At 44.7% G+C, this 27961-nt stretch overlaps 1 protein-coding gene across 1 annotated transcript; it reads right to left on the reverse strand.

Annotated features, from left to right (window-relative positions):
* Positions 1-1077: 1077 nt before the first annotated feature.
* Positions 1078-26903, reverse strand: zdhhc5a (zinc finger DHHC-type palmitoyltransferase 5a). Its single transcript, XM_069712004.1, has 12 exons — positions 26499-26903; positions 16553-18782; positions 12545-12666; positions 12266-12423; positions 10872-11044; positions 10326-10428; positions 10002-10093; positions 8879-9005; positions 7427-7535; positions 7226-7335; positions 4324-5483; positions 1078-2363 (listed from the first exon to the last, which is right to left on the reverse strand). Exons 2-12 carry the CDS (start codon positions 16714-16716, stop codon positions 2129-2131), a joined length of 2553 nt encoding a protein of 850 aa, XP_069568105.1. The 5' UTR covers positions 16717-18782; positions 26499-26903; the 3' UTR covers positions 1078-2128.
* Between the last annotated feature and the right edge of the window lie 1058 nt (positions 26904-27961).

Below are 27961 nucleotides of genomic sequence, written 5' to 3' on the forward strand. Positions count from 1 at the left end.
GGTTAGAGTGTCGGAGCCACCGGGACAGATTTTCAGAATAAAGTCCAAACATTTCGCAAGAAAAAAAAATAACAACATGAACACACCAAGAAAGGCTGAAACATGGACTGAAGCTGTCTGCTCGTGTCCAGGTTGAACCATTTTAATTCTCAAAATGATGTTTTTAGGACGCAAGTGCAATAATAATGAAGCCATCTTTGCTTTGTAAAAAGTAACAACTTCATGAAGTTATCCTTTTACATTTTCAACTATTTTCTCATAACATTTGAACTTGATCTGCTTGGAAATTTCCTTCTTTTTTTTTTTTTTTTTCCCCTCTCAAATTCTCCAAGACTTAATTCTTGAAATCTGTTTTCAACAGTGGCCCTCACACTCTATCACAGAGAAGAGATCGAGTCCACGTTGGATCAAGTTTCATAGGAAACTACTTACACAAGTCAGAAGATACAATTTGAGGTTAGGATCACCTCGAGAGTCGCAGCGACTCCTGCTGTCTTCAGATCTTTAGGACACCGTAACTCCGACTCTTTGAGAGGAAACAGAACATCGATAGTCGGGCTGCTGTTCTCTTTTTTATCTAGATGCTGAAATTGACACAATAGTAAACACAACCTCTTATTTGAGTCAATATTAAAAACTCTTCATTTATCAATAGCTATAGTTCCATAGAAATTCATATAAAACAATGTCAAATTAAATAGGTGAAAAAAAATGACAACAAAAAGGCAATTGCTCAGGGAATTCATTTTCTAGAAAACTCCGCCCTGTCTTCAGGAGCCCGTTAACAACAAAAGGCCAAAACATGGTTTCCATATTCACTTTGGAGTTTCCTCACTTCCTGTTTGTTCAAACAGACGACACGGCGGCCTATAGTGGCTCGTAGAAGAAGTGCATGCTGCAGTCCAGTATGAACGCCACTTTTTTTTAGAAAAAGAAATCCACATAAAAAAAAAAAATATCACATCATCCTGTACAAACATGGAATCATATTCACATCTAGGAATAAATCAACAGATGAATCAGAGGAGGCGGCTTTTTTTTACCCCTCCAATGGTACATCCCCCCCCCTCCCCCTTCCCCCGCGTCAAAAAAAAAAAGGCAAGTCAAGTCAGGCAGCCGCGTGGACTGAAAAGGTTCCCGGCTGACTTTCTGTCTGGCTGCTGGCAGATTGTCACGAGTCCACAACAGATCCTACGAACCGCACGCTGAGTGTGCGTTTTTTTAAGTGTGACGACAGGTTACAGGGACTCTGCCCGGGCCGCATCACTGACTTCATGCATCACACAACACCTGGCTACACAAACACCACCCGTGTTCCCACACGCAGCTCCATGTGGCGCACGCTCTTATTAAAAGTAAGGTTTAACTGACACCTGGGGGCCACAGCTCGTATTAAAAACTCACTCTGCCTTCATCTGATGTGATTTGACTGATCACCGTTTTCCACGTGAAGCCCTTTGGTTCTGCTTTGATCGGGTTACACAGGCTGCGCGTTCATTCCTGCCGTGATATAGATGTCAACATTAAAATAGTGACATGTTAAAACGTGAAATGCCAAATTTGTCCCCTAAACGCAGCTCGAGTCCAAAAGTGCTCGTGCGACCTTTTTGTAAACCTGCGGCCCTCGAACCCTCCTCCAGAGGGTCCTGGTCCCGGTGGGGATCCAGGCCCAGCCCTCCTCCAGAGGGTCCTGGTCCCGGTGGGGATCCAGGCCCAACCCTGGCAGTGGTAATGCATTGCTTCTCTACTTGTATAACGAGCCACCCAAACCTGACGCCTCGTCCTACCTACTGAGCTACAGTGATGATGAAACACAGAAATGAGCCAAATGGTTTCTGTTTGGTCCACTGAGATCCAAAAAAAAAAAAAAAAAAAAAAAAAAGGAGCGTCTTCCCAGGAAGTTCTGGCTTCATTAGTCCGGGCCTTCTTGTCATTTCACCAGCAGTTATTGAGGCGGATGTGTGGAGGCGGGACAGTCCAGTACAGTTCAGCAGCCAATGAGGAGCGAGATCCAGACACAATGGCTCCGCCCCACCTGTCAAGTCTAGATCTCCGCCTCAGAAGGAGACGGCAGCGTCTCCGCGTCGTCTCATTGGTCCTCCAGCTGGGGGCTGACAGCCGCTCACAGTCAGACAGAAATCTCGTAGGTGGTGCCGCCGACGCCCGTCACCTTCTTCACCCCGCCGGCCGGGGGCTTGTGGGCGGGACTCGACGTCAACGCGGCGCTGGAATAGGCGACTCCGGGCCGGGCAGAACCACTGACTGGGTGAGAGGGAGAGGAGGGGGCGGAGCAGGAGGAGGTGGAGGAGAAGGGCTGGCCGCCGTTGGTCCGACTCAGAGCTTTCATCTGGATCAGCTCACCCCTGATTTCAGGAAAACAAGGACAGAAAAGAAGCAGAAGGTGTGATGCAAAACTTCACCGCTGCAGTCTGGAGAGAACAACCAGCTCATCACGACAACAACGGACAAATGAAATCATGCTGAACGGGTGTTTCTGTTCTCTGGTGAAAGAAAATGTTGAATAATTAATGCAGAAATTCCAGCAGAAGGATTTAAGAGCCGTTAAACTACTGAACTGGTGTTAAAGTCACATGTTTACTATCAGTCCTGGAGGGGGAGACGCCTCCTCCTCAACCAGACTCTGTCCACACCAGAGGTGGTTTTACATAAACCAAAACAAGTTGGTTGGGAAAGTTACTGGAGCTTAAAAAGTGCTTGTAGCAGCTGCTCATCTCCAGCTGACCTCTGACCTCTGGGCTGCAGTGTTGACGCTCAATTCAAACTAATATATTTGTAAGTACCAGCTGACACGTAACACTGGAGCTTCTAGTCTGGAGCAGAATATCAGAGTTCATCACAACAACCGCTGATTAGGAGGTTTAACTATGCAGGGGAAAAACACACACACACACACACACACACACACACACACACACACACACACACACACACACACACACACACACACACACACACACACACACACACACACACACACACACACACACAGATCATGATGAAGAGCAACAGGAACGCCGTACGTTACATCAGCGCTCTCCTTTTAGAAGTTTCATAAGTTTTAAAATAGTATTTCACATTTTATTTCACAACCGTTGTTATTCTGTCTTTCTAAATGTTTGTTTCTGAACATCTGAATTCATGTAAGTCTCTTATTAGTAAGATAACATGAACTCATTGTATCATGTTGAGCAGTTGCTGCAACAAGTTTATTCATAAGAAAAAGCTCCATTAGTTCCTGCTTTTCATATGTAGATATTATTATAGATGTTATTATAGATATTATAGATATTATTATAGATATTATAATAGATGTTATTATAGATATTATTATAGATATTATAGATATTATAGATATTATAGATATTATAATAGATGTTATTATAGATATTATAATAGATGTTATTATAGATATTATAGATATTATTATAGATATTATAGATATTATAATAGATATTATTATAGATATTATGATAGATGTTATTATAGATATTATAGATATTATTATAGATATTATAGATGTTATTATAGATATTATTATAGATATTATAATAGATGTTATTATATTATAGTTATAATAGATATTATAGATGTTATTATAGATATTATAGATGTTATTATAGATATTATAGATATTATGATAGATGTTATTATAGATATTATAGATATTATAGATGTTATTATAGATATTATTATAGATATTATAATAGATATTATTATAGATATTATAATAGATGTTATTATAGATATTATAGATGTTATTATAGATATTATAGATGTTATTATAGATATTATTATAGATATTATGATAGATGTTATTATAGATATTATAGATATTATAGATGTTATTATAGATATTATTATAGATATTATAATAGATATTATTATAGATATTATAATAGATGTTATTATAGATATTATTATAGATGTTATAATAGATATTATAGATATTATTATAGATATTATAGATATTATTATAGATATTTCATTTGTTCTGCAGACAAAGATCTGAAGTAAGAAAACAAACAAACTGAAGGTGGAGATGATGCAGAAGACGAGAACAAACAGGCAGACAACGACAGCACAACACAGCAAGAGACCTCACAGACCAATGGAAGACAAGCAAAAGGGAGAAGAAGAGGAACTCACAGGAAATCTGGCAGGAGGAGGAGGAGGAGGAGGAAGAGAGAAGGGAAGAGGAGCAGGAGGAGCGGTCAATCAGGTAGTCAGGTTCTCAGGCGGGCAGGCGGTTTAATCAGTGTTAGCAGCAAACCAATCGTCCTCAAAGGTGAAAGTCATACTCACTTCGGCACTTGTATTCCTCCTCCTCCTCCTCCTCCTCCTCCCATCCCTCCTCCTCCTCCTCCCACCCCCGCTGCGTTCGCTCCAGCTGACGCGGAGGCCTTGCGGACCAGCCGGTACTGCATCTCGGCGGCGGCGGCACTCGAGTACGAGAGCGACTTCCCCAGAGGCGGGGGGTGTGGGGAGCGGGGAGGGTGAGTGGTGGAGGTGGTGGAGGAGCCCAGCGGGGTGTCGGTGGAGCGGGTGCGGTAGGGGTAGGCGTGGTGGGGGGGTGCGTGAGGGGCGGCGAAGCGGGGAGGGCGGGAGGTGGAGGAGGAGGAGGAGGAGTGGTGGTGGTGATGGTGAGAGGAGTGGTGGTGGTGGTGGTGGGAGTGATGGTGGTGGTGATGTGGGGGAGGCGGGGCCGTGGAGGAGGGGGGGCCAGAGCTTTGATTGGCGGGCGGGGCGTGAGCCCCCGGGTGGGGCTCCCCCAGCAGGCGCTCTCTCTCCGCGGGAGGCGGAGGGGAGGAGGACGTGGTGGAGGAGGAGGAGCGGTGGAGGAAGGGGTGGTGGTGGTGGTGGTGGGAGGTGCGGTGGTGGTGGTGGGGAGACTGGGAGGACTGGGAGTGCAGCTCAGCATCTCTCTGCTGCAATGACCGGAAGGGGGAGCTGAAGCCGCCTCCTGCCGGCGTACAGGGTCTCCCGGAGGAAACCTCAGGGGCCGCTGGGCCCGACACCACCCCTTTGTCGAACTCATCCCCACCTGCCAGCAGGCTGTCGTAGGACAGGCTCCCGTTTCGAGACGGGTGGTGAGGCGGGGGCGTCTGATTGGCTAAGCTCTTGAAGCTGGCCGAGGTGGTGGTCGCCTCGGAGACGTGGGCGGCGCCCGCCGACGTGTGGGTGGAGCTGGAAGAGCGGGACGCCACTCCCGACAGGACGGTGGGGTCGGAGAAGGAGGGGTACGAGCGCCCGCCGAGGGAGTAGCCCGGGATTCCCCCTCCTCCCACCTCTCTCCCCCCGTCCCTCCTCTCCCCACCTCCCCCGCCCCCCACTCTGTCGGAGGAAGTGTCTCTCCGGTCCAGGCTGGGCTGCGAGCGGAAACCCGGCTGCTGGCTGGCCTGGAGGAGGGAGGACGTGGAGGAGGAGGAGTCCCTGGCACTGCCAACACTCTCCCCTCGACTCAACTGGAGGAGGAGGCGGGGGGAGAGAGGAGGAGGGAAGGTGAAGGAGAGAGGTGGGAGGTGGGAGGGAAAAGAAACAAGAAGAAGCTGAGCAAATAAGGGCAGAGAGCATTGTGGGAGTTTAACCAGGAAACTCCCTCTAGTGTTGACATGCTGACATGACACCCGGCTGCTCTACTGACACTGCTGGTCCTTTAGATTTCACTAATTTCTTTGAGAACATCTGGAGACAGCACAGTGCTAAGATGAAGAAAAACCCCGTAACACTAAACAACGACGGCGGCCCTTCTATCACTGGACCTTCATCGGGCTTCCTGCCGTCACTCATCGGCAGCACAGAGCCAGAGGTTTCACTCCATCTCAGATGTGAGGGCTCTGTGTGCATCAGGGCACCTGAACAACAGACTGGTGGCAGATTTCATGTAGAACAGAGGTGTTGTACTGTATAAAGCTTCTGTATGTAACAAACGTCACACTGACGAGGAAGCGCACTTCATTTCCCAAATGTACAATCGATGTTGTCTTTTTTTGATTCCTTTTCCATCCAACATTTACCCCGATGAAGGTCCTGACTGAGATGTCTTCTAGTCAGTTATCATGCGAGTCTTCCTTTTCTCCCCATTAGATAATTAATATGTTCAGATTTACATTCTTTCAGTGTGATTGGTGATTAAATGACACTAAACTGGAATTACGATGTCGGTGATTAAAGGTTGTCAATCACACGACAATAGACGAGCAGTCGCAAAGGAACGCTGAGGTTGCTCAAATGATTACACTTAAGGTACAATATTACTATTAAAATATACATTAAAAAATTTGTCTGAAATTACATTTAACAAATAATCAACATGATACATTTTTTGGAGGTATTTTTTAGAGGTAGAAAGGATAAATAAACTTCCACCTGATGTCTCCAAAAACCCACGAATCAGACAAAAAGAGGGAAATGAGTTGAGCTTCCTGTCCGAGTCCTGAGACCTGCCAGTTCACTGTGCAGCATCTATCTGGTTCTTCAGGACATACGTTCTACGCGTGAGGAAGATCAGATGACAAGACTGCGAAACATCTAAATGAAGAGATGGAGGGGATGAAGAGATGTGATCTTCAGAGGAACGGGTCCTTCAGACCGACCCGGGAGAATCTACAGGATCCACTGAAACAGTTCAGAGTCAGACAGGACAACTAATGTGGAAAAACAAACTTAAGAGAAATGAAGAATGAAACTGTTTTTACAGAGACTGACAGGTTGGGAGGGAGCGGACCAGACATGGGTACAAATACTGAGCAGAATCAACTCATCATTTAATCAAATAATAACTTTCTCTTTGTCAGCCGTATATTTCTATTTTACTAAGACGGATAAATGCAGCCACTAACCCATCTGAAATGGTTCCGTTCAGTATTTCACCCATGTCCAGAGCAAACGGAGAGGCACAGAAACAGAGTTAAGACATGGCGATAAGAGGGAAAATATGCTTTTAGAACCATCACTTACTGATACTGATCAACAGAAAGCCACTGAGAAACCAAACCAAGACGGGCGACAGGAAATCAAAAGGGAAAACAAAAAAAATGGAGATGCATTAGAGTGAAATCAGTGATTAAAGGAGCGGGGACAAAATGGAAGTTCAGAAGCACACACACTCTCCAAACTCTTCATATAGGAGCGTATATGATGGACTGCAGATCATCTGCTGGTGTGTGTGTGTGTGCGTGTGTGTGTGTGTGTGTGTGTGTAGTACCTGGTTGGCGTACGCGTGTGTGAGTGCTGTGTGGTTCTTGCCGGGGCTGTACGTGGGCCGGTACTTGTACATGGTGGGGGTGGGCGGGGCTTTGTTCAGCAGGCTGCACTCTGCAGGAAGAGAAGGTTTGACAGTGAGAAGTCGGCTCTCAGGCGGCGGGTGAGAGTCCAGAGCTGCAGCAGGAAGCGAGGCGGCGTTTACCCTCGGCGTTCCCTCTGCTGATGCCGGGGTAACGAAGCTCCGGCTTCGGAGGAGGAGGAGGCTCGGCGTCACACGACTGACTCTCCATCATCTCCAGACTGGACTTGGACTGGAAGGAAGGAAGAAGACAAAGAATCCCACTCAGTTGTCTGAAATATGAAACACACCACCTCGTGTTAATGCACACTACTTATTCAGCTCTCCACAGATAGACCAGCTTCTCTCCTCAACAACTACAACCCGACCGGTAAACCCGTCTGCTCATATTGGACTGAACTTTCTGTATTTACACAACATTGTGCAGTGAAGCTGCTCGGGGTGAACGAGAAGGTTTAGTCTTAATAGTTTCTTATAATTAGTTTACTACTAGTTTTTCCCTCCTAGTTATTGTGGGAATTGTTGAATTGTTGTCTCTCTGTATAATGTTGTAAAGTTCTGCTGGAAGGACTTTAATGTGTTAAGTGCCATGAAATAACCTGTGTTGTGATTTGGCGTTATATAAATAAAATTGAATTGAATTATAATTTTTTTAACTTCCAGTGTTTTAATGCACTGATGTCAAGCGTGCTAGAACATAAACCGGAAAACACACATCACACATGTTTGGTACAAGTATCAAAATTGTTTAAGGGATCATCGCAAACAAATGTATGCTCATATATAAATAATATCTGTAGATATAATAATATTAGAATCTTTATATTCACTAATATCTGCCCCAAAAGTCCAGTATAAGTCAAGCTAAATAAATAACCATGAAAAGAGAAGAAACACCTGCAGTTGGTCTCATCAATGAAATGATTGAGGCTCATGACGATGACAAAGTCAAAGAGAAGTAATGAAAAGGAGCTGAAGGACATAAGTAGGAACAGAATCACGACTTCCTGCAGAGCTTCAATCCGTCACCGCAGACGTCACTCAGAGGCTGAGAGGAGACAACAACAACAACAACAACAAACATCCACCAGCTCTTCCCTCCTTCTACCATCTCTGAACACAAGCAAAATCAGATTACAACTATTCAGCAAATTTGATCTTTTTTTTTTTTTTTCCTGTAATAAGCAATGAACGAGATGCTATTGATTGTGAACATTATATTTATACGTGACATAAATCCTGACCCAATAACGGAGACAACGATCTGAACTCTCGCCGGTCGTGTTCTTTGTTGTGGAGCGTCGCAGGCTGTCGGGCCGAGACGTGTTTTTGTGGCGTGTTGGCTGATGTAATGTCACGGCACTATTCAAACAGTCGTTAAACCTCCTGCTGCCATCTGGACCTTCCTATATGCAAACTTATCAAGTGCACATTTGAATGAGTGCCTTTGCATAACACGTGTTTACAAGCCGGCCTGAGTCATTTCCCTCCCTCTTCCACTGCTGACTGAATCCAACAGAATGAAAAGGAGGCGCTGTTGGAGGCGCAGACGTCAGCGCGTCCTGCTCTTCTCACCCTGTGCAGGTCTCCTTGGATGCCGTTGTCCAGGATCTTTGCAGCCAGCTGTGCTTCGGTCAGCTGAGGCCGCAGAAAAGGAGGCTGCACACACACACTCTGCACACACTTCTTCCTGCCCAGATACCTGCACAGAGCGTCCACATTAGAAACAGCAGCCATCACACACACATGTACATCATCCACTCATCACATCCCACATCAGGGGTTACCAGTTACACTATCAAGGTACTTCTGTGGTTTTTATGAAGCAAAATGACAGTTTTGAAAGCAAACAACAACAAAAAATCAAGTGTAAGTAAATGTGTGGATAGTTTTATAGTATGATGCTCCAGAGGGCAGTTTATCTTCCTCCCACCGCTGCTCATATCTCAGAGAGCTTTTGCTGTGATTTATCGCCGTATAATTGGAATCTAATTGAATGTAAGTTTCAGTGCGGCTGTTCCTCATTGAACAGGTTTTATCACCTGCTGCTCACGCTAGTCATTTCAAGAGCAACAGTTGTCACCAGCTGGGAACGAGAAGCTGCCAATGTTTACCGGCAGGTTTTTACTACTCCATGTTGGTAATAAAAATGAAACCAGGAGACATTAAAAGGTTCAACAAGAGAGTTGTTGGCATCAGTTTCCAACTGAGAAATGGATCCGAAATGTGCCCCTGAAACCATATCACAATTTTTGCAGGGTATTTGTGCAATAACAATACTATTGACGGTATGAAACAATACAGAAAAATATTGCATTAATAATTCATATGATCAATTTAATGCCAATTTCAAGAATATACAATTGCAAAAATTGGTTTCTGTCAGCACGAACAGGTTTCCTTTAAAGATTCAGCAAAAACTGAACAAAACTGATCTCAGCTCTAAAGTTTGTAATCAACAGATTCTGTATTACATGTAGATGCTTTGGTGTCGTGCCTGTTGATGCTGTATGTACTGATGACATCATACTGTCGCGTGGTGTAACAGTATGATGTCATAATATTATTGTGAATGACACCATATGGCCCACACAGAGGCGTGCAGCAATATGGTGACGTGGTTATGGAGTAGAGACATCTGCATTTACACAAATCTGTATAATGACTGTGAACAGCTGATCCGAGAGAGTAAACCCACCTGGGAGCCTGGGAGCTGCAGAGGACATGGGACACGTTCTTCCAACAGCCATTGGTGAAAGGGTTAACTCCTCCTCTGAACTTCCCTGTCACCTGGAGACAGAAAATACCAGCAAAGAATAAACAAACATGAATTTAAAAGACAAGAGGAGCAATTAACAAACTATAAAAGGACTTTCAAACACATTTAAATGACGACATTTAAAGCAAAGACAAGTTGTCTCCACGTGTTGTACATTAAATGTTTCACTGAACATTTTCCACAGTCAACTACAGGATTTCTGCCACTAGCTTCTGGGATGTTTTCATGCTTCCAGCTTCCCACCTGTTCATTGGTTGTCCTGCCTCTGGCCACGAGCACTATGTGGAAGCCGGTGAGCCCGGCAACAGGGATGAAGAACAGGCCGGCGACACACATGACAGCCAGTCTGAGAGCACAGGGGGGTCAAGGAAGGTCTCAGGATATCAAACTCAACAAATAGATAGAGGACCTTCATATATTCAATTAGATTTAACCAGAAACACAAAAATAAAAAGGAGCATTCATCGTGGACATCTGCTGCTCTGCACCAATACCGACATCTTTTCCTGTGATTCCACTACCTCGATGTCCAAAGTGCACATTTTCCCCTTTTAACTGAAAAACCTCCCAAACAGCTGCTCAACCTTCAGGGAAACAAAACACCAAAAACGAACCAAGAAAATCTGTTTCAGCCAGTTTGTGACACCTTTAGTCAATTCTCATAATTATGTCCGAATGCTAAATGAAATGCTCCAACAACACACTGAGTAACTCCTCACGTGGTCTCATCTGAAACAACCTAACAGAAACCACGACAGCATGTAGAGACGGAGGGATGTGAAAGGATACGTGACGATGGCGTGCAGCCGGTCGATGTTCTGCCGGTGGTAGAGGATGAAGAGCAGGCCGAAGCCGAACACGGCCATGATGTGAGCCGTCAGCGACAGGAGGAAGAGGAAGAAGTAGCGGTAGTTCCTCCTGCCGATGCAGTTGTTCACCCAGGGGCAGTGGTGGTCGAAGTCCTGCACGGGGGACAGTTAGTGGGACACTGCGGTGAGACGAGCGGTCCGAGAGGCGTTCATATGTACGATTACAAAAGGAATAGCGTTTTTAAAAGAGGGTTTCCAGCAGGACAGCTGTTGAGGAATTAGTTTTGTTGTTTGAGTTCAGTGTCCACCGTATTTTTGGAGCGATGTCGGGGAAATAAATGAAAAGGCAACACAAGGAACGTTGTGATTCTCGCTCTGCCTTCATCTACTAAGAGACAGAAGTTCAGCTACTTTACTGATGATGTTGCTCCTAGAAATGTTCCTGTTGAGGTTTTTTTTTAGTCCCTGATTCTTTTAATTTTAGGACATCTCTAAAAGCGAGAGAAAATCTGAATATTTGACAGGCCTGAACATCAGAACTCACTGCTGTGCACAGATCATTTCTCACTTTCACACACTCACAACAAAGGAAAGCTCTCAGTGATGCCGTCGTAACGAGGTCGTCATTATGTGAAAGGAGGAGTCCATCTGGCAGCAGACAGAGAACTTGTTTTGGATTCGTTTTCTTTTGGAAGGAAACAGAAACGGTTTCTGGGTTCTGTTCAACACGCTGCTGTTCAGACTCAAATTTAGTTCAGCTTGATTGAAATATTTCAGCTGAAGCCGAGTTAAATTTGGGGGATTCAGCTTTTGTCAGCTACGCTCCAAAGATGTGGAACAAACTAGCTGTTAGATATCAGGGAAGCTGCTCAGTTAATACTTTCAAAAGAAAGATCCAAACATATCTCTTTACATCAACCTTTAACTAGCTACTCTTGAAGCTCTCCTGCACTTGAACTACCGCGCCTTTAAAATGGATATTGCTATATTATATTTTAACTTTAATTCGATGGATTTTATCCGTTTCACATTCATTTTATCTGTTACTCTGCATTTTATCGGTTCTTATGCATCCAATTTCTTTTCTATATTTTTAAATGTTCCTTTACATGTGTTTTCAGGTGAAACACTGCACGTCATTTTCTTGCTGTAAAACACTTTGAGCTGCATTTCTTGTATGAAAGGTGCTATACAAATAAACTTTATTATTATTGAGTTAGTTTAAACTGCAATGGAAGGCTGCTTCCTCAGCGTGTCCTCCGATGCCTCTGTAGTCAAAGGTGGAGGTGTGAGCACATTAAGACAGATCAGCCTGTTGACGTATTAGTTATAATGTGGATGCAGCGGAGTTTGTGCTGGTGAGGAACATCCCACCTCCACACAGTTGTCGCAGACGGAGCAGTGCGAGCAGCGAGGCGGCCGGTAGAACCGGCAGGTGGAGCACCACTTCATCCGGACCTGGATGCCCCGGATCTCCACCGTCTTGTAGAGGGGCGCACGGAAATCATCCTCCTTGTCCTCATCCTCCTCCGCTGCAGACAAAAAAAATACATAATCTCATGCGCAAGGCGTCTCTCTCACACACACACACACACACACACACACACACACACACACACACACACACACACACACACACACACACACACACACCTCTGGGGAAGATGCCGGGGTCCATGAACGTGGCCATGCAGAAGTTGGCCAAGACAAATAGGAAGATGACCCCGTTGTAGATGGGCACGGCGACCGAGAAGCGCTCGGACAGCCACGGACACCTGAAACACGAGGAAGAGGAAGAGGACCTTCAAGAATCTGTCACATTACTGTTCGGTTCAGCTGTAGTGAAAGTGAGGTTGAGAGCTCGGTGGTCCTTTGATGTAAAATAAACCAACACACACGTTCAGTGATGCTCTGATTTTTAGATTTTTGTATTCATTATATTTGTCAACTAGAAGTTGGCTTGATTTGATTGCGCATGACTTCACATGAGCCTGAATTTAGAGTTGGTTTAAAGTTTCTGTAGGTTCGTGCCTTTCGAAGCGCAGGATGATCCTGTAAAGGATGAGGTCGGAGGCTTTGCTGTATTTTGATGTTATTCTGTCCTCCACCATGTCTGTGGCTGTCAGCAGCGAGCTCATAGGTTCCTACTGAAGACGCAGATACATGAAAATGGCTCACACACCAGTAGTTGCTGAAAATCTGTATTTGGTGGGGATTATTTTCAGCAGTGGATTAAGTACACTTTTAGTGCTCTTTTGAGATATTGAGGCAGCAGGACAGTGTGTATGAGATTGAGGGAAAATAATACACAATGTATGTGTCGCCCAGTGCAACAGAGGGACCCACTGGGTTTAACAGACTCAGGAGTGGAATAATGGAGCTCCATGGTTCAGAGGAATAATATACATCAGAAGTTGAGTATTAAAATCTATTTTGGTTGCCATGGCTACCTCATAATGGTCACAAATGTTTTGACCATCAAAAAAAAACAAGCTACTGGTTGAGTTTGTTGAGTATTAATTTGACATTGTTTCGATAAAAGAAGCTTAATCAGCTGGTTTGGATGGAGCCCAGCTATGTGAATAAATGTTAGTAATTTCAAGACTACCCCCCCCCCAAGACCGAAGGAGGCCGTCAGGTCAGGAGACACCCGCCGGGTTTTCTTTGATGTTTACGGGGTTGTGTCACCGTGAAGTAGTCCCTCAGGGTCAGACTGTCAACACCGAGACCTTCTGGGGGAAAACAGTCGCTGTGAACCACCTGAACTGCGGCACCATGGCAACAGGGTTCTCCAACAATGACAAAACGCACACAACAAACACAATCGTAGCTCCCCACCCTCAAACAAACACACGAGTCTGCTCGACTCTCAGGTGACCAAAGGAATAGCAGACGCGTCGGACCAGCGCTGACAACGAGTGGAAGTCAGGTGGTGGTGTTAATCCAGAGACAAAGCTTGTAACACTTCCTGGTGAAGGTTCGAGCCTCCGCCTGCTCCGAGCACATCACGCTGCTACTTACCGTTCCAGCGCAACAGGAGCAGTCTCTGGACTTTCATAAAAGTGTTTTTGGATTGACTTTGTGCTTATATAGTATAGTATATAGTATAGCTTTGTGCCGATATAGTTGGGTTATTTTTTTAACATTTTTTTAGAGTCTTTAATTAACAAGCACACCATTTTTTTTAATTTTTTTTTTTATCTCAACCTGCCGGGATACAAACACTGACAGACTCAGGGAGAAAGAAAGAGTGAGAGACCGGATGATGGGCTTTTGTCAGGGTGACAGATGTTGGCCTATTTTTCTCCTCCCTAATCTGAAGCACAGAGCTGACTGCCCACCATGCTGACCCCCCCCCCCCGACCCACACCACAGAGATTAGATTTTTTTTGCACACACACACACACACACACACACACACACACACACACACACACACACACACACACACACACACACACACACACACACACCTGTCAATGGTACTTTCTCACATTTCACCCTCTCACCACTTTTTTTGGACATCTCACACTCTCACTCAGACAAACACACACTCCAGAGTGAAGTGTCACAAAGATTAGAGATGACAGTCGGTAACACCGCTGACTTTGGACTCTGTCAGAATCACCTGCGGCGCTAAAAGTCCACACTGAGGCAAAGAAATGTGAAAACGCGGTTTACTTGCCAAAATGACTTCAGTTCAGTCCACACTGTTGTTTACCGTTTGTTTCTTTTAAGCTTCTGCGTCACACGACAAACAACAGAACTGTCGAGGTCGTAGCCGGACGTCCTCTGACCCTCGCAGGACAGATGCATCCTGATTGGTTGGTTGCTGGTTTTGTTTTTTTTGCCTTCTGGGCATAATTTATGTTATTACATTGTCATCCATTATTAGATTACGTCTGTGCCAGCAAAAATGATCCTGTTGGGGGCGCTGTGGTTGGCCTACAACCGTGATCTGGGGGACAATCTTCCTAATGTCAGCAGGACATGAAGAAGATTTCTTTGGCTGCCATTTCATTAAGTTTAGAGATCTTTACTGCAGCTTCACAGTTTAAAGGAGACTTTTTATTCACATAGCTGAGCTCCACCCAAACCTGTCGAATAAGCTTCTTTTATGTGAACAAAAACATGTTGATTCTATTCACACATGTTGTATCACAACAGTTTAAATTCAACAGCATGTGCATGGTTTTTTTTCTGTATGCGTCTCTGTGTTTTTAACAGTGCACACAACTCCCAAGCTATTTTATAAAAGTGTCCAATAAATTGTTCTAATATAAGATTTAAGAGGGGAATCCAGCGTTTCCCCTTCGATTGGGACCCCCCGCCCCTCCTGAAAGAAACGCATATCTCGGTCAAAACCTAGTGTCTTGCTGGACCCTGTGTGAAGCTTTTAATTTGAAAAGTTGCGGCATCCAGCCGAACAGCGGTGATCTCTCACTAACTCAGTGACACACACAAATTTGTGAGCAACCCTTTCGCTTCCAGCTCAGCGTTTTGCAGACACGTTGCAGGTTGCGTTTCTGTCCTCTGACCTCTGTGTGTCTCACTCAGGACGGAGCTCAACCTCACACGGTGCAGAGCAGACACACGGTGTCGTTTTCTCAAACAGCTTAAAACATTTTTAAATCCTGGGCGCCCGACTAAGTCAACATGTGGTAAACATATTGTTTGAACCTTCAGCGAGCTACTGGGAGATTGTGAGGCGGGGAGGAGAGGCCTGCTCAGTTGGTTTCACACTAACAAAATACTTCCAGCACGTTTAATCATTCTGCTGCAGCTGACTGCTTCAATCCAGCTGCATACAGATGCATTTAACACAGCTTTGTGTCTCCCCATCATAATGTCATTTCTTCTCGTTCCATCAGTCTGACAGTAATCAGAAATATTTAGTTTGTTTTGCTGAAGGCCACCAACAGACTCAGATCATTTCTTAATAACATACAAGTCTTTGTAGAAACTCATGATTGTAGCCCTTTTTCTTTTACTGCTGCCTCTGCAGATTCAACTGGAAAAGTGATCCAGGAAACTTGGATCAAGATGCACATTTGTATGTTTGGGCTTAAAGCTGCATTCACTGATGACTTATTTTTATTATTGGAAGAAGCAGTGAACAGAAGAACATGTTGTCACTTCATTCAGTGGCGAACCTGATGGATGCTTCTTCTCACATCAAGCAGATATGGAGAAAGAGGAGCCGTTGTTCATAGTTTTGTTTGCGTCCTCGTGATGACTGCCGATCGAATACTTTAACCAAAGTTAACCAGCCAGCTCTTCTGGCTGCTGCTGCTCAGGTAATGCGCTGCGTGTTTATCAGAGGGTTTTCATTTCAAGTAAGAGCTGCCAGCTTACTGTTGGAAATAATCATAATGAGAGCAGTGAGAATAAACCAAATAAAGTTGTGGTCTATGAGCTAAAAAAAAACCTAATAAAAAAAACAACCTGAGGAATTCACAAGTTTTTGTGGGATTGTCCGTACGAGCAGCTCCTTTCACTTGTATTACACATACAAGTTGTCATTTGACTCCTTTTTAATTTAAATATATTAAAATACTCAAATTGTCACCAATCAAATTAAGCAACCGCAGCAATGTTGGTGTTAATGAAGCTCATCAACAGGCCTGTCTGAGAGAGATGTCCTGCACGGTGGTCACTTACGTGAAGCAGAAGAAGAGGGTGGTGGAGCCAACGAGGAAGAAGGTGGCCGCCGACACCGGCACGTAGCGGGAGGGTCGGAGGGGTCGGCTGGACGGGACCACGGCGTGAGGGAGGGGCGACGAGGACGGACCTCGCCCGCCGCTCTTACTGCTGCTGCCTGCCATCACCTCCTGTGTGTGTGTGTGTGTGTGTGTGTGTGTGTGTGTGTGTGTGTGTGTGTGTGTGTGTGTGTGTGTGTGTGTGTGTGTGTGTGTGTGTGTGTGTTTATTCACTCACTGCTGTGACAAGGTGTTTGTCATTCAGTTAAATGTTCCCTTGGGTGTGCCGAGTGGATTTGTTGAGTGGAGGCAGAAAGGATGGATTGGGGAGGGTGGGGGGGGAGGAGGAAAAGAGAGCTACAAACGAGACGGAGGGGGAGTTCCTCTTTCAGATGCAAAAGAGGAAAACGCTCCTCAGCATCGCCCCACTCAGATGGGAGGACGGGGGACTGCTTGTTTTCTTGGGTTCTTAGGTCAATCCTGATCTACTGTGTGTGAGAGATTAAAAGGAGCTTATAAATCTCTGCTGTAAAAGCTGCGTTTCCCTGTCGGCCACAAAAGCAGGTGGGAAGGCGGGGTGAAGAAATAAGCCACTGATTGTAAAGAGGAAGGTGTTCAAAGAATAATCTGTCGCAGGCAAATATGCAAACGCTGGATCTGCTCTGTTCAACTAAACATGACAAGCAATTACAAACACAAGCCAAAAGAAAGTGGTCATTCTCATGAGTCTCTTTCCACAACAGTACAATCAGTGTAAAAAAAGAGTAAATCAGCTTGTTGTCTAACAAGGAGAACAAAGGCAGAATAGTGCAAATAAAAAAAGAGCCTGTTAATCAAATTATATTTTAAAAAAAAGCATTTGGACCCGTGTGTTTCAGTTTGTTAGTGATTCAGAGCAGTGAAATCAAACAAACTGAAGAGTTTCGCCCCTGATGTGACTACAACCGGTTTGATTAGTCTTTAAATGGGGGCATGGTGAGTTACAAGAGGAGTCAGAGGTAAAGCTGCTTCGGGAGGATACGCTCATGGAAGAAGCAACAGCAACAACAGCAGGTGAAATGAGGCTGAAAGAAAAACGGAGGTGACAGCTTGAAAGAAAAAAGGCCTGGGATGATAATCTGACTCGACTTCCGGTTTTCTTTCCTGTGACTTTCCTCAAGTTAGAAACAGTGCAGGCCGGGTCCAGGTATCGGACATGGGCTTTGTTTGAAGGTTAAGTCTGCACTCGTACAAATGTTCAGTCCGGTGTGACGTTCTCAGAACCCGGAGAGAAGACGTGAGGGCAGCAGTGTGACCAAGAGTCTTGCAAACACAAATGTCTCGCTCTGCGTTCGGGAAGGCGACAACCGGCCTTCAGTCCAGGACCTGTATTAGAAACAGCAGTCTGTAAGTGGGCCAATGGAGTAGCCTGGTTTTCCTGTGTCGGGGCATCCCTAAACCCCGCCGGTGGCCGCCTCAAACCACCTCACCGGCCGGCTGCACCGCGGACGCGATTGGAAGACGAAGAGCAGGAGGTGATTGTGCGGCATGTTCCAAAACGTCGAGGGTAGAATCCAGTAGAACATCCATCAGTATCCATGTACAGGAGGTTTTGGAGGAAACAGCTAAAAATGACGGTTTGGATCTGGAGCGTCGGGAGTTATGCGTGAACAGATAATGGTGTTATTTCGTATATCAGTCAGCCACGGCTGAATGGACTCAGCTCCCCCACCGGGTTCCTTGTTCCACTGTTAGTGGACGGCCGCGCCTGCTGGTTATGTAACCGTCAGCATCCCAGCCACAGGCCCTTTTTTCTTTTTGGCCCTCTTCTCCAGGGACTTCCCTCTGCTTCCTTCCCAGCAGAGACCACTGAGGCTTGGATAACCCCCTCTTACAACAATCCCTTGGAGGATACAGCCTCTCTGGAGCAATGTCCTAAAAACAGCCTCGACAAAAATGTGAAACGTAGTGGCTGTAATGTTGGAAAATCCAGCTTCCAAAGGCCAGTTGTATCTGGAGGTTTTCTGATTTGAAGTATGCTTCTCTAACCTCAGAAACAGCACGCGATCACATTTCCCCGTCCGGAGCCAAGCCGAGGCCTCCTCGGTGGAGATGACGGATCTCTCCGTGGATATGGATGATGGATATGGATATGGTTCTCCGGGGTCGCAAACCAAGTGAGTCCAGTGTGCTGGTCGGTCAGGATGCTGCACCTACAGTAGAAACGACAGGAGGAACGGGTTGAAACGACCAGACACTCCAGTACGGCAATATTTATTAAAACTATGTACTCCAAAGGTGTGGTATCTTAGTTTTGTCCAATATTTCGAAACAACACGGCACAGTTAACTGACAGTTTAATGTATCCGTGTTGACACTGATGAACATAATACATAGTTAAGTTTTAACCGAGCCCCAACAATCACTCCTTCTACACTACAATTGAAGTGGAAACACTACTTCCTCCAACAGCTCCTTATCAGCGCTGCTCACAGCCAAATAATTGGAGGACAAATGTTGGAGGGAACTTTCCCAGGGGACCAAGAACCCAACTTAGGAACCGAGCCTGCGTTTGGACGGGAGGAAGCAGGAAGGGGATGTAGATCCTGCGCGAAAACTCAAAGTGCAAAAGAAAAAAGATCAGTCTGTGCTCTGTAGGTAGAACATTAATACAACTATTACTGCTGGGCTGAATATTACCAAGAGGTCAAACACAGCAACCTCCAACTCACACTGCTCCATTCACAACCGAGGAAGTCCTATCAATAGCTGGACATTTCATTTCATGAGCATTAAAACTGATTTAATTGGTTTCTTACTTTCATTCAAATATCACAGTCATGTTTTTTTTTTTCATGTGATCGTTTGGTTTTGTGTCGTTTTTACTGCATCACGGGTCAAACAATTGTCAAACAATAACAGGAACGTGCAGAAGAACGGTGACTTTCTGAGATGAGTTCTTCTGGTTGGCTTTGGTTGGACGGGCTGGCCGTCTTCCATAAGGAATATGTTCATTTGCCATTATTATTATTTGGACTTGAATATTTCTTTATCTTTAGGTTCTTGTGAAAGCCATCCAATCAACACTAATTAGCACAGACAAAACACACTTTGTATGAACAGATATTAGCATATATTAGGCAAAAAATAAAACTGCAGTGCACAAATACTGATTTGATACCAGAAGCACTGGTTGTTTGCAATACCATTTTCTACTTAGTAAAATCTGAGGATCCATTTAAGGAATATTTTTGTCTTTTTTGAAACTCCACGTCAGAGTTTTGTTTCTGTTGAAAGAAAGTTTTTCCTCGATGGGGACTTGTTGGATCTCTTCTTAATACTGCAAGGTGTTGAACTTAATCTATTTTATCTCTATTTTCATGTTGAGCACTTTCTGCATGTTTTCATTGTATTCTACTGTGAAGCACGTTATGATCCGTGTCATTTGTAAGTAAGTAGCATCAGAGTGGAGGCTGAGCTTTCACTGAGATATGAAGCTTGAGCCCATCAGACTGACTGAGGACACAACAGTGACTTTTATTTCTAGATCTGGGTATTGACACTAATTTACCAAATTCCGATTCACAGGGTCTCGATTGGATATCGATTCGAGATATTTCAGTTACGTTACCAATTTTGCTCGGCTGTGAAACAGAATCTCAAAGAAGTGATTCTGGTACAAGGAACCCCTCCAACTTAGTGCATCATTAAAAATATGAACGTTTATTAAGAATAGACCCCAAAACAGTTACATTAATGCACTTATAAATTAATTATGTGTACATATGTATGATAAACAACATCTTTTAGAATTTATTGTATTTATTCAGCTGGCAGCTCATGCAAATGAGACTTGGCAGCAAATGTAAACATCAATTATACCTCTGGAAAACACTTTGCAGTCATTTGTGCTTCTATGCAATCGACCAAAGTGGTTGTTATAAACACTAAATAAACATGTATGAGAAGATCACCGAGCTAAAAACATAAACTACATATTAAGGAAAAGTAAACAGCCACTAATCAGAAATTGAAAAAGGTTGTGAGAGTTATGGCGACAGGTTTGTGATTACTTCTCTAAAACGTTTAGAGAAGCGTCAGTGAACTGTAACGTGGTTCCAGTGTGTTAATGAAGCTGTCATTTTCATTAACTCTGTAAGGGCGAAGATCTTTACATATGAAAGTGGCGACAGCCTATAATATATATATCTGGCGAACGCCTTGTTGAATGCTTTGGGACATTTGTGGCATTTCCTCAGTATTTCACCTCCGTTTTGCACATCTTACACACGGCTTTGCTTTTGTTCAGTTCTTCACTGTCTTCAATGTTTTTAAATGTAAAATGCATCCAAAAATCTCGACTTCAAATCTGCTGTCACCTGGAAGGGAACAGCGTCTGCAGTGGTTGCTATCTCTCACCTGCCAGATCTGGTTGTGAGAGGTGGATGTTCACGCCAGATTAACGTGGTTAAAGCTTCATGTATCCACGGTTTAAGGCCACAGAATCTGGTTTCTTTCCCGCTAATAGTGAAGCACAGATGACTCTGCTCCTATTTTAAAAAAACAAATAGTTTTCAATCCCCTCTGTATCTGCCAATCAACGCCACATCTCCTCACCAACTCTTCCTGTGATGTTTGTGTCCACGTGTGATCCCGACACCACAGCATGACAACCACATCTCAATGTATTCAGTAAAATGGCTTTAAGTATTGACGGTTACAATTAAACGCAAGTTTTTTTTATTTTGCATTTCATTTGTCTCAACACGTATACAACAAAACTAGTTTTTCGTGTTTGTAATTAAGAGTGTGAGAAACACACGGCGACAGATTTCTTAAAGAGCGCTGCATGTCGTCCACAAGAGCACTTTTACTCTGCAACAGCAACGTCTCAATAAAGCTGCCATCTGCCTCTTTGATTCATCGCAGCTCAGCAGATTACCCACAGAAAGCTGTTTGCAGAGCCGAAGACCGGCTGCGAGGACGCATCCCTGTAAACAGTTCAGTTTATGGTTGTGAGACTTCAACCCTTCGGTCAATAAGCAGAGGAGTGCATCTGTTTAGGCCGGCGTGATGGATGGACCTGCCTGCTACTCTTTATCTGTTACTGCAGCCCCATTCATCAGCACTAATCGTTCTGCCCTCCTTCTTCCTGAGTCTGACTCAGCCCGTGTTGATGTCCGTGATGATGTTGCAGCCTTTACAAGCGTCGAGAAAACCTCGTCCGACACAAAGTCTTTGGTCCAATTAACGTCCCCCACATCTGCAGTGTTCTTCATCTGTTCCTCATTAATAATGGAGTTCATACAGAGACACGTTCATCAAGTCATTTACCACTTATTGTATCTGTTCATATTGCTGCATCCTGCACAGCAAAAACCTCCCTGGTAATGTTTGCTTTTTTTATGGCCCTGGTCTTTGTATTATTGATCCATGATAAGGACTATTACACTACAATAGTGCCACAAAGTCAGCAGAACAGACTAATTCAACGGTTAATCACAATCATTAGTATGACAATTATTTGCCAACTAAAATAGCATGATTGTGACAGAACAAATAACGTTGAAATAAAGTTGTCGGAGACGGCACATCCTCGACTTATCTTGGAGATCATTTTCTAAAAAGATGTCAGCGCTATTTGGTTTGAAAGCTCTATTAATTAGCTTTGAACAACACAGGAGAAAAAGGTAAAGGCCTTTATGAATACTTGGTAAACCATCACCGGCAGACTGACGTTGGTGGAGCACCGACAAATGATACCGACTGAACAACAAAACAAACAGCAACCAGAAACCTGATCAGCGTGGGTGGCCAGAAAATGACACTTTCATTTATCTATTATTTGCATACAGGGAACAAGCTGCACACTCTTACACATAATCCTCTGCTTTTGTCTATTAGTCAGAGACGGACTCTCATCAACACCCGTTAGCGTGACTGTCAGTTATGCTTCTTTTCCAGCTCGGTGGGTAAACGACAGTAGTTTAGTGGTCAGTGTGCTGAAGTGGAAACTACAGCGCCGCTTTCTTTTTACACTCAGAATTAAATTGTAAGATTGCCAAAAGAGTCCCAGTCTGAATTAGAAGATGATTTCCTGTCGGTACCAGACACACCCACCTGTCAGCTCACCCATCAAAAGAGCAGTTAGCCCTTCAACCTGGACACAAAACAGTTGAAGTGCGTCTTGCATCAGGAGATGAAGCCTCGAAACAGGATAAAGTAACAAGTATCCCATCTGCCAGTTTATCCCAAAACATGTTCACTCTGTTGACACTTTCTCCAGAACTGATGGAAGTCAATAGCAGACATGAATCAGCATCTGGCCAGAGGTTCTCTCTGCACCATTTGGGCCTCTAATTTATCTCACAGTCGGAGGAAATTACACTGGATGAATTTTTGCATGTGCAATTTTGCCTTAAGAAGTAAATCCCTTAATCATGTTTTATTTTGAACGTTCAACATAACTTTTCAAATGTAACTTTGCAGTTGACATATACATATCATTTGTACTGTTAATTTATTCATTAATTGTTTGTGTATTTTATGAATTTGATCACTCAGCAAAGCACAGAGAAGTTTTCCAGATTTGACTGGTGGAACTACTTTTAATGTGGTATTTCCTTCTGTTGTATCTGCAGCATCTATTGCTCAGTTGGTGATATTTACAGATTCAGGCCAATAAAATCCTGATAATGTGTCCACATTCATTTTATATTAACTTTATCGTAAGGTACATTTTTGGCACTTAGCTACGGTAATGGTCTGGAAGCCCTTCACACACACACACACACACACACACACACACACACACACACACACACACACACACACACACACACACACACACACACACACGGCAATGTGCTCACCGGCCATCGGGAGCAAGTTGGGGGTTCAATGTCTTGCCAAAGGACACTTGAGCAGGAGGAAGTGGGGAATGAACCGCCAACCTTAACATCGACCATCTGAGCCAGTCGCACCAATCAGAGAGTCAAGCAGTCTTTTCAAGCCCATGTCTTCAAGATAGGAATTCAAGACATGGTTTAATGAGTCTAAGGTCAATGTAGAGGTGTGAGGGGGATTTATACAACCTTAACTTGGACACATTATTGACGTATAAAAGTTAAACATTAAGTCCAGCTGCTATGATACCAAATACTGAGCAATATAACTAATATATAAACCTGCCTTGATATGCTGTAAAAACTTGGAATGTAATTTGTGTGTAAACCATTCAAAAAGCCCGACATGTTCATACTGTGGTGCTTTTCTAAACATACACAGCTTCATTTCTTCAAGCTCCACAGAGCTATTAGATATTTCCTCATTCAACAATGAGTTTGATGTGATCAATAGTCCACTCAATCTCCTGCACTGTGCATTGGGACTCCATCAGGAAGAATCTCTGCGCTCCCAGGTGCTGTATAAAGCTAGGAACTTCCCAAACACAATGACATCTCCCCAGTGAAAGTAACCGAGCACTTTTACACAAGATACTCGTGCTTTGAGTATTTCCATTTGATGCTACTTGATACTTCACACTTCATTTCAGAAGGAAATATTGAGACGTTATACACCACCACATCTCTTTGATGAATTAAATACGTACACAATACGTAATGTAACACCCTTTAAAAAAAAATACAACACAGTGTTAAACCATTTTGGCTTCTGATGTCTTACAAAAAGCAGCGTCACACTTCAGATGTCTACGAGTAGTTAACAGCTCCACCGAACAGTGATTTCTTTATTTAACATGTTTCATTTCAATAAATGCTCAAATGATCCAATATCTCAGCAAAAATCTAAGATGAGAGGAAAAAGTCAAAAAGCTGAAAACAGATTTGTGGATGAGAGCTTTGTATTGTTTCTTCTTCCCTCTTCCAGTAATCATCTGATGATCCTCTCGTGTATCTGCTGTCCCTGGATAGAAAGTAGTTCAAACCAGCTACAACACTAACATGCTGCACTCACACTGATGCTTCAGTATTACATATAACTACATGCTAATACCTATGTACTGTAGGCTTTTCATGTATTGTAGTGGAATATTTTAACACGGCTGAATTGCTCCTTTTACTTAAGGGTCTGAAGACTTCCTGCACCTCCACATGAATACTGGGTGTGTATGGCCCGCTGCAGTCAGGCCGAGGCTGCCGGTGCCTTGATTAAATGCACCAAAGAGGCAAAACGACGCCTGAACCCGCGGACACCAACAACCATGTTCCCTGAGCAGGAGTCTCCGCTTTTCAATATGACTTTTACAGCGTGGGTCTACACGGTGTCTGCAGAGCCAGAGGATGCTCGATAGGGAGGGCTGAGCCAGGTCACACCAAAAACACGAACCCGGACTGATTCACTCACACGGCCCAGAAGGTCTCGCTTTGACGGGTCCAGTGGACCCGACTCGGCTCCGCGGAGGGATCTCACGGACCGAGCATCGCTTGACAAAGCTCACTATGTATTTAGCGTGGCGGTAGTGTGATAAGACAGAAAGTACGTGTCATCATTTCGACCCATTTTCTCGAACCGGACCCTCCTCTTTAAATCGGCTTGCGTGTAAAAACCGTGCAGTGGTTTCTGGGTCGGGTCGCCGGTCAGATCGAGGGGGACCGGAATGATCTGAGCCGGCGAGGGAGCGTGTTGAAGCCGGGGTGGGGACAGAGACACCTCCGTGTCCTACTGAGGACGACACTAACACCAGCGGGCTTGGATGAGGTGCAGCACATTAAGCTCTAGTCTAAACTCCGGGTTCAGATTGTGATGCTGGTCGCGACTCCATCATGATCAAATGAAAGCAAGGTGGAGATCAGTCACGTTACTTGAAGGAACTCCCAGCTACACAAGCTGGATCTGACCTACATCTGATCTACACCTGATCCACACCTGATCTACAGCTGATCTACACCTGATCCACACCTGATCTACACCTGATCTACACCTGATCTACAGCTGATCTACACCTGATCTACAGCTGATCTACACCTGATCTACACCTGATCTACAGCTGATCTACACCTGATCCACAGCTGATCTACACCTGATCTACAGCTGATCTACACCTGATCTACACCTGATCCACATCTGATCTACACCTGATCCACACCTGATCTACACCTGATCTACACCTGATCCACACCTGATCTACACCTGATCTACAGCTGATCTACACCTGATCTACACCTGATCTACACCTGATCCACACCTGATCTACAGCTGATCTACACCTGATCTACACCTGATCCACACCTGATCTACACCTGATCTACAGCTGATCTACACCTGATCTACACCTGATCTACAGCTGATCTACACCTGATCTACACCTGATCTACACCTGAGCTACAGCTGATCCACATCTGATCCACACCTGATCTACACCTGATCTACAGCTGATCTACAGCTGATCTACACCTGAGCTACAGCTGATCTACACCTGATCTACACCTGAGCTACAGCTGATCCACATCTGATCCACATCTGATCTACACCTGAGCTACAGCTGATCTACACCTGATCCACATCTGATCTACACCTGATCTACAGCTGATCCACATCTGATCTACACCTGATCTACACCTGATCTACAGCTGATCTACATCTGATCTACACCTGATCCACATCTGATCTACACCTGATCTACATCTGATCTACAGCTGATCTACATCTGATCTACACCTGATCTACAGCTGATCTACATCTGATCTACAGCTGATCTACACCTGATCTACACCTGATCTACAGCTGATCTACAGCTGATCTACATCTGATCTACAGCTGATCTACATCTGATCTACAGCTGATCTACAGCTGATCTACACCTGATCTACATCTGATCTACAGCTGATCTACATGACTGTCTATGAAACATTAGCACCAGCTAGCCGAGAGCTCCTCAGGTTAGCCCTGGCTAGCAGCAGGCTCACCTGTGAGGGGGTTTCCAAATGGCTCAGGGTCCAAAAACGATCAGTCCTGATCGTGTTATTTCCTCCCGGGTGATTAATATTCAGCAGAGACCAATAGTTCCGACCACCATTCTCCGTCGGAGCCAGAGAGCAGCTCGTCCTCATACAGAAAGGTTAGCTCCGAGCTAGCCACCCGTTACTTCACAGCTAGCTTCGCTCGGCGTGGTTTTCTGTCATTGTCTCCCTGCGAGGCCGCTCGTCCAACGCGGAAGGTCCAAAAGGAAGACAGCCAAGTGAAAACAACCCCCAGACAACCGTGTAGTCTTCTCATATACCCGTTGTGTCTGTGGCCAAAAGACTCCCTGAGGCCGACATGTTTGTCAGTACTACAAACTCCGACGCTCTCACGGGAAGACTTGTCGCAACAGAAATAACACTGATTGGACGATTCAAGTGTCAATCAAGCCACGACCGCATTCTATTTGCCTCCGCGGCCGCGAGCCCTCCCCCCCTCCTCTCCCTCTCCCTCCTCCTCCCCCCCTCCTCTCCCTCCTCCTCCTCCTCCCTCTCCTCCTCCTCCTCCTCCCCCTCCCCCCCCCCCCCCCTCCTGAGGGAGCGTCATGGTTGCTCTCAAATCGAGATTAAATTGAATTCCCGGCGCAGTTTGCGGCAGCTCGTTGCCCGAGAGGCTGCTGACATTAGAACGAGTTTATTATGATGGAGTCTGGTCGGGAGGTGTTACATCTGCTGGTGTGACACACTGACACAGTAACGTGTGTGTGTGTGTGTGTGTGTGTGGGGGGGGGGTTACATCCTGGTGGGGGCTTTAACCCTTTAACCTGAATGTACACTCACTGACGGGAGCTGACGTCACCATGGAGACCTGGTTTAGACTTGGTTAGGTTGTGGTTAGGGTTCAAGTTTAACCACTTAAATGTGAAGGTTGAGATTAATGGTCAAGGGAAAGCATTATGTCAATACATTGTCCCCATGGCGATAGTGAGACAAACAAGTGTGTGTCTGTGTGTGTGTGTGTGTGTGTGTGTGTGTGTGTGTGTGTGTGTGTGTGTGTGTGTGTGTGTGTGTGTGTGTGTGTATTGATAAGGAGCTTGATTGTGTGGGTTTATCCTCACAGACCTTACTTTCATTTTAATCTACCCTTTGTGTAGTCAGTGTGTGTGTGTGTGTGTGTGTGTGTGTGTGTGTGTGTGTGTGTGTGTGTGGTTTGTACAAGTGCAGGATCCAACACAATCTCCAAAATAATTCCAAATCTAAAATCCCTCGGAAAACATACATGGGGCTGTATTGTGGTGCACTGCGTGTGTGTGTGTGTGTGTGTGTGTGTGTGTGTGTGTGTGTGTGTGTGTGTGTGTGTGTGTGCAGTTGACATGTGACTTCTTAAAGCCCTTAATCTAAAGGAGCAGTTATGGCATTGAAAAAAAAACAATGGCTGGTTTTGTGATGACCCATTTCCCACCGCACAA

The sequence above is a fragment of the Brachyistius frenatus genome, unplaced genomic scaffold (assembly GCF_029030835.1).
Source record: "Brachyistius frenatus isolate BFR_SWC_R1_liver_20210118 unplaced genomic scaffold, ASM2903083v1 Contig_105, whole genome shotgun sequence".
Classification (NCBI taxonomy): Eukaryota; Metazoa; Chordata; class Actinopteri; family Embiotocidae; genus Brachyistius; species Brachyistius frenatus.